Source organism: Castanea sativa, chromosome 6 (assembly GCF_040712315.1).
Source record: "Castanea sativa cultivar Marrone di Chiusa Pesio chromosome 6, ASM4071231v1".
Classification (NCBI taxonomy): Eukaryota; Viridiplantae; Streptophyta; class Magnoliopsida; order Fagales; family Fagaceae; genus Castanea; species Castanea sativa.
Window position 1 is genome coordinate 31,911,331 of NC_134018.1, and position 8,083 is coordinate 31,919,413.

Sequence of the window (8,083 nt, forward strand, 5' to 3'; positions counted from 1 at the left end):
GACTTAATTCAGTATATTATATCTATAATTGAAGTCCAGGTGAATAGAGATTCATATTGTGTCATTTTTGCATTAAACAATGATTACATGAGCAGAGATGAGCTACACTCATGTGTGGGGGGTAATTCTTAAACCACCTTCATCAATGGGGGCAGACCACAGATATGGAATTACCAATATATATCTAAAATAGAAGCCGGATTTGAATCTTATTGTGGAAAACACTGTATTTCGTCAGTGTAAATAAGTGTGATTCACAAGTGTGTAACACAACTAAGGAAACATCGTCAGCCATAGGACTTAAGAAGTATATAATTTTTGTTCACCCAAGAAAGCAAGTTGGTGTGTTTCCTCAAAAAGGCTTTTGCTCCAATAAGTGTGCACCATTTATTGATGCTGTATATAAAAAATATTTTTCAATTGCGTGGGTTATTGATTTTTTATTGTCTAAATTATTATCATAATGAAAGTTCTAGTACGCCTCTTTGGACTGTATGTAAGCAGCATATAGATTTAGAAAGTTAGGACTTTCTTTAACTGAATAAAACAATACTTTGTGCGCATGATTATTCCTATTTATAGGGACCGATGGTAACTAGAACATTCCATTAATATCAATAAAGTTAGCAAATGATACTATATTACTATATGAGAGTTCAAATCTTGTAATGAAGTTACAAGATCAAAGAAATGCTTAATTTAATGGTGCTAAAAAGCAGATGGAGCTTAACAATATGGCCACACATAGCACTTATTAAGTTATAATATTTGCGTTGATTGCAACTCAAGAGATTGTAATTAAAAAACGTTGTTTAGGCCCTAGACTTAACTATCAATTTTAATAATTTATTTCGTTATTCAATCAGAACGATTTATGGTGAGGTTGTCCTTATTGGAAAATTATTAGATACTTCCAAGTACCATAAATGCGTACTCTCTCCTCTCACATGAATAGTGGGTCCCATCATGAATTTAATTAGTGGGACTCACAATTTATGTGAGAGGAGGGAGTATGCATTTATGGTATTCTGGGAGTACACAATAATTTCCCGTCCTTATTATTGTTCGTATTATTAATTGTGTTTTCTTCACTTTTTGTTTATAACAAAACACTGTTTGAACTTCTCTATGCTAAATTCCCTCACTACTCTTCAATATGTGTCTTTGGTTGTTCCTATGTTATCAACCTAGTTTGCTCCATATGAACATTCCAAACTTCAGCCTCCGTCCTGATTACGTTGCTTCCTTAGTTATGGAATTACCCAAAAAGGTTATCATTGCTATAACCTTAACCTCATAAACAAATGCCTTCTCCACATATGGAGTTCAATTATTACAAACTGATTTACTTATCTCAGCTAGATTGTTCCATTGAAGGTAATGTTATGTCTCATTTCCAATCTGTTTCTGTGATATGGTATGCTTGCCTATTCCCTAATTAGCATGCATATCTTGAATCTTAAATTAGGAAATGTTGGGGCCTTCCATTACTTGTACTAGGAAACTTGTGGACAGCTTGAGTTCAAGTCAAGGGTATTTTGTTATATTTCTCTTAAATTTTTATTATGTCGTGAAACCAAGCCTTAATTGCGCATTTTGTATGTTAATGACTACCTTGGTATCGTGTTATTTTTTCATTTACTTACAGGCATTTGCCATCTGGCCAAGAAAAAAAAAAAAAAAAAAAAACCATAGCCATGTTTTTAAAACGTGACTATAGCCAAATTCCAAAAAAGAAAAAGAAAAAGGGTTATATCCGCGTTTTTAAAATGTGGCTATAACTGTCCCCTATAGCCACCTTTTATAAATGCGGGTAAAGTATGTCCTAAAGCCGCATTTCTAAAAACGCGACCATTGGTCCTGGCCTATAGCTGCATTTGTAAAAACGTGGCTATAGACCCCTCACATTTGTAGTTACGCGTTTTAGGCCACGGCCCAAAGCGCGGCTTAAAAAAAGCGGCTATAGGCCAAATTGACCTACAACCACATTTTCAAGAGTTATAGCCGCGTTTTAAAAACATGACTATAAGACCTTTTTTTTGTAGTGTTCTTTTTGAGATTTTGATAGTTACAATAGTGGTGGAGAAAGGAATTTGATAATTTTCCTTATAAATGGGAGCAAGTAATGCCAATTAGCTACAATAACCTTTGCTTAAGCAAAAATAAATTAAACATAGCATTATTAAAAAAACATAGAATTAAATTTTTCTAAAAAAATACTGTTGAGAGAAGTGTCTTTAAATTTAAAATAAAATAAAAATAATAAAACCCTGCCAATTGATGTTTTGACTTGATTTTTAAACAATCATCATAAGATAGGACATGATTGATTTCAAGTGACAATCGTAGAGGGGGTCTAGCACTTCTTTGGAAAGCAGATGTGGTTGTAGACACACAAACTTACTCACCGAACCATATTGATGTGAGAGTACACACACAAGCAGCACCAGAATGGAGATTAACCGGTATATATGGCCATCCGGAAGACCAATGTAAAAGCGAAACTTGGAGGCTTATGAGGCACCTCCATGCCCGTGCATCCCTCCCTTGGGTATGTATAGGCGATTTTAACGAAATCTTGGCCTCCGAAGAGAAGAATGGTAGAATTCGTAGACCAATGGCACCAATGCTTGAGTTCCGACATACACTCCTCCATTGCGGGTTGGTAGACTTGGGATTCAATGGTTACCGATTTACATGGAGAAACGGCAGGGAAGGGGAAGCATTTGTGGAAGAAAGACTAGACAGGGCTGTTGCAACAACGGATTGGTGTGAGAAATTTCCGAGAGCCAAAGTGCACCACCTATCAGCTTCTTACTCCGACCATGACCCTATATTGGTGGACATGGTTCCACCAAACCAACCCCGCCGACGGAGACCTAAAATCCAGCGGTTTGAGGAGAGATGGGTCGCACATGCAGAATGTGAAATTGTCATACAAAGATCATGGAATCACCAACGGCTAACAGGTAGCCGTATGTACTGCTTATTTGAAAAAAATCAAAAGATGTAGAATGGACCTCATCGCATGGAGCAAAAACGCCTTTGGGAACACAAAAAATCGATTGGAGGTAAAACAGGGAGAATTACAAGCATTGAAGGAGGATGGGTATGGGAGGAATTTGGAGAGAATTCATGAAGTGAAGAGGGAGATAAATGAACTCTTGCACCATGAGGAAGTATATTGGAGGCAAAGATCGAGATCTATATGGCTACCAGCAGGAGATAAAAATACAAAGTTCTTCCACCAAAAAACAAGCCAAAGACGAAAAAAGAATAATATTGGCGGTTTGTACGATAGCAGAGGGGAGTGGAACACGGATGAGGAGAAGATAGCCACCATAGCAGAAGAGTATTACAAGCAACTATTTACCTCTCCCAATTCACTTGATATGGGACAGGTGATTGACTCAGTCGACCGAGTAGTGACAGAGGACATGGCCCAAGCCTTGACTCGCCCCTACACAGCTGAAGAAGTAAAAACCGCACTCTTCCAGATGCACCCATCCAAGGCACCAGGGCCCGATGGTATGTTGCCTTACTTCTTTCAAAAATTTTGGCATATCGTAGGGCAGGATGTAAGTTCTGCAGTATTATCTGTTTTACACTCAGGGAGGTATCTTAGAAAAATGAACTACACACATATTGTACTTATCCCTAAAAAAAATGAGCCAAAATACATTACGGAATTCCGGCCCATTAGTTTGGGTAATGTTGTATCAAGGATTATATCCAAGGTGCTAGCCAACCGGCTAAAACCAATACTACCTAATGTAATTTCTGACTCACAGAGTGCATTTGTGCCTGGTAGACTCATTACAGATAATACTACTGTTGCTTTTGAAATGCTCCATCGTATGAGAAACAGGAAAAAAGGAAAGAAGGGCCACATGGCGGTGAAGCTTGACATCAGCAAGGCATATGACAGAGTGGAGTGGGATTTCCTCCAAAGGATAATGCAAAAAATTGGACTCCCAGATCAATGGGTCAACCTAGCCATGGAATCCGTGCGCACCGCTTCATACTCGACCATCATTAATGGTGAACCAAGAGGCTTCATCACACCAACCCGTGGAATCAAGCAAGGTGACCCTTTGTCTCCCTACCTATTCTTGTTATGTGCAGAAGGGCTCTCCTCCCTCATACGACGAGCTGTAGAAAGGAATCTATTGAAAGGGGTGATGTCATGCCATAGAGGAGTAAGAATATCACACCTATTGTTTGCTGATGACAGCCTACTATTTTGTGAGGCAACAACTGAAGAATGCCAAAATTTGATGAATATACTAACGATGTATGAGAGAGCATCAGGTCAAGCTATCAATAGACAAAAAACGACACTTCTCTTCAGCCCAAACATAAAGCAACCGGTAAAGATGGCCATTCGGAACATGCTTGGGGCCCAAATCATGACAAGCTGTGAGAGGTATCTTGGCTTACCTATGGTGGGAGGGAAGTCTAAGGTGAACATCTTTCGGGAGGTGCAGGAGCGGGTAACAAAAAAAGTAATGGGTTGGAAAGAAAAACATATTTCCAAGGCTGGGAGGGAGGTCTTAATCAAGACGGTGGCACAAGCTATCCCAATTTACTCCATGAGTATGTTCAAAATCCCAAAAAGGATTTGTGACGACATCAACTCGGCATTAGCAAAGTATTGGTGGGGCCAAACTCGAGATGAGAAAAAAGTTCATTGGATTAAATGGGATAAATTGTGCAAACCGAAAGATAAAGGTGGAATGGGGTTTAGAGATATCCATGCATTCAACCTCGCTATGCTAGCCAAACAAGCATGGCGGTTGACCCAAGGAGGACGTTCATTATTTTTTAGAGTGTATAAGGCTCGCTACTTCCCTACTTGCTCATTTATGGAGGCTGGTTTGGGCTCCAACCCATCATTTGCATGGAGAAGCTTGTTAGAAGCCAAGGACTTAATTAGAGAAGCTACGGTCTGGAAGGTGGGTGATGGGAGAAGTATAAAGCTGGTGGATCACAGATGGCTACCCCACCCCCCTAAATTCAAGCCCAACGCAAACATGGATATGAGGGTGAGTGACCTCTTTGATCCATGCACAAAGCAGTGGCACACACAGGTCCTTCATACAAACTTCATGCAGTCTACTGTGGAGGATATTCAACAGATCAATCTCAGGGATACACACTCCAAGGACGAACTAGTGTGGAAGGAAAATAGGAATGGCATGTTCTCGGTTAAATCAGCGTACAAAGTTGCAGTACGTCTAAAACAACAGGACCATGGCGAACATTCATCAGCCCGGGAGGACAGGAAGATGTGGAATCGTATTTGGCAGCTACACACACCCCCTAAGGTGCGGAACTTCGTTTGGCGAGCATGCTCTGACATCCTCCCCACCCGCACAAATCTCTATCGTAGGAAGGTGCCTGTAGACCCAGCCTGTGGAATATGCCAACAACACGATGAGACGGTGGCCCATGCATTGTGGAGCTGCCCTATGGCTAGGAACGTGTGGGCGTTGGTGACAGGCAAGTTACAGAAGCGTAGTTCAGAGGCAAAGGACTTCTATGTACTGGTGAGAGGATTGATGGCTGAGCTCTCGCCTAAAGAAATGGAGGTATGGGCTACAGTTTCATGGTCCATATGGAATGCCAGAAATAGGTACCTCTTTGACAAAAAACAAACTCAACCGTGCGATATCTTGCGAGGTGCGATGTCCCTGCTACAAGACTACCAACGCCTCTGTCAATGACTGGGTACAAGAACGGAAGAACACTAAAGAAGAGGTTTTGGTGCCAGGGATTAGTGCATTAAGTATAATATGGGTTGCTGGGGTTGCAAGGGACCCTATTGTAGGTGCAATAGGTGGGGGACATGCAGTTGCATGCATTGACCCACGTACTTCCCAGTAATGTTACTCTTGGGGAGGATTATGTAATATCTATATTGTTTGTTCGAATAAAATTCTATCTTTTACGTTCAAAAAAAAAAAAAAAAAAAGGACATGATTGATTTCAAATTTTCCTTCGCAAAATGAGCTTTTAATTAGCTTGTAGATATATAGCATTCTTAGTATTGTTAACAACGACATGATAACCCTTCCTTTGATTGTATTAATATCTAATTCCATTAAATTAGTACGCTTTTTAGTTTGTAAGATCTTTGAAGTAAGATTAGTACTAATATTTTTAGTATTTTTCATCTCAACAACTTTGTCCAAACTGGATCCCAAAAACTATACAACCATAAGACATGAAGATGATCTCTAAGACTCCTTGCATCTCCTACAAAATTAATGCAGGTCCTTAAAAAATTATGCCTAAGATCAAATTAAGGCATCATTATTCGATCTAAAACCTCAGTGGTTGTCAACTACTTAATTTTGAGAATTCTAAATAATAATAAAAATAGAGTCAATTTTAATTGTTTGTGTGGTGCAATTTTTTTTTATGATACTTCTAAAATTATTTCTGCTTGTTGCCTAAAAAGCTTAACACCCAAGTAAAACATTAATACAACAAAGAAAGAAAGAAAAATGAACCTATACACTTAAAAGTTGTTTAAACAATAAGTTTAAAGGCGCAATATTTCACAAAAATATTTGAAATAATATTATCTAAAGACGAAATTGATCTAGTTATTATGTACTTTAATATATAATTTCGTTCTAGTTATTTTTGAGTATTTTAATATACATTCATACATACATATACCAAATTCATCAGAAATGTTAATTATGATCAATTTTGCATTTCATTTTGTTTGGGTAAATTTGTTTATTAAAAAAAAATGACAATATTTGCTTGCTTTTGTTTTGTGGTTCAAAATAAATCTAAAATAAATGATGTTACAGCTAGTAATGACATATAAAAGACCATTATTATTGTGATGCTTTAACGACGATGACGATGACAATAACGATAATGGTGATGTATAATTAGTGGCATTGTGACAATGCACAATGTTTTATCGATAATGGTATGGAGACAAATTAACCAAATAGAAAAAGCATAATTTTAAAAGATAATGATAAAAGTAATGACAATAGAGATGGTGGATAAATAGCTTGATATTAGTGATTGTATTAAAACAATATTAACAACGAAGACACCCTAAATAGTGATGGGAGGTCACTGCTATGATTAAATGAAACTGAGGATTTCAATCCAATAATTATTTCTCAAATTTAAAAGTCAGATTTTCCTATAGATTGATGAATTGGTTTCTTGAAACGAAAATGCCTCTATTCGATCCAGTGCAAAACGTTTCTTTTGAGTCAAAAGTCATAACCCGTATTCAAATTTTTTTAAATAAAAAAAGAAATTCCCCCCTCCCAAGGAGAAAACGAATAGAACCTGAATTATGACCAAGTTCATGAGAGCAAGGGAACACGTAATAGGGATAGGGAATATAAAGTTAAAGAAATGAAAAGACACTCAACCAAAATGAAACACCTCAAAATTCGTTCGTGAGAGAATGAGATGCGGAATCACAATCACAAAACTGTGGCACGTTAATTCAACTTCAAGCACCCAATAATACAGAACACACGAGTTATGCACTTATTATTAATTTATGACACGTGTGAGCCAACTCGGTTGGGCACGGCCCACTTTCTTTTTTCTCAAGGCTGCATCAGCATCACCTTTTCTAGTGATGGGACCAAAAGTTAACACTAAACAACTTTTCTTTATTGGACACCATTAAAAAAATAAAATAAATTATTTTTTAAAATTTTATAATACTTTATTTACTCCTATTTATTTGCTCATCTAATTTAGGTGACGGTGAGAACGCTACGAGACATAAATTTACACCCTAATTCATGGCTTTATGCTGTAATTATTATTATTGTGTTTGATGGTTTTGGTGACCTAATTTGAACAACATCTCAGTCGTATCAAATTCATTGAGCAGCAGAAGTGTAATTAAAATAAGAGGCCAATTATTAGAGATCTATATATATATATATATATATATATATATATATATATATATATATATATATATATAGACGAAACAATTTGTTTTTTTTTTTATGTTATATTTTGTTTAATGGCTATGGGAAAAGACACCACTGAACATTTTTCTTTTTTGCTTTAAGGTAGT

General features: G+C 37.3%; 1 protein-coding gene across 1 annotated transcript; it reads left to right on the forward strand.

Moving 5' to 3' along the window:
• Positions 1 to 2,617: 2,617 nt before the first annotated feature.
• LOC142639800 (uncharacterized) lies at positions 2,618 to 3,013 on the forward strand. The gene has a single exon (XM_075813938.1). The coding sequence runs from the start codon at positions 2,618 to 2,620 to the stop codon at positions 3,011 to 3,013; it is 396 nt and encodes a 131-aa protein (XP_075670053.1).
• Positions 3,014 to 8,083: the final 5,070 nt, after the last annotated feature.

What these genes read in the sequence shown, in the direction of transcription:
- LOC142639800 (XM_075813938.1), top strand. Translation starts at nt 2,618, where the DNA reads ATGGCACCAATGCTTGAGTTCCGACATACACTCCTCCATTGCGGGTTG.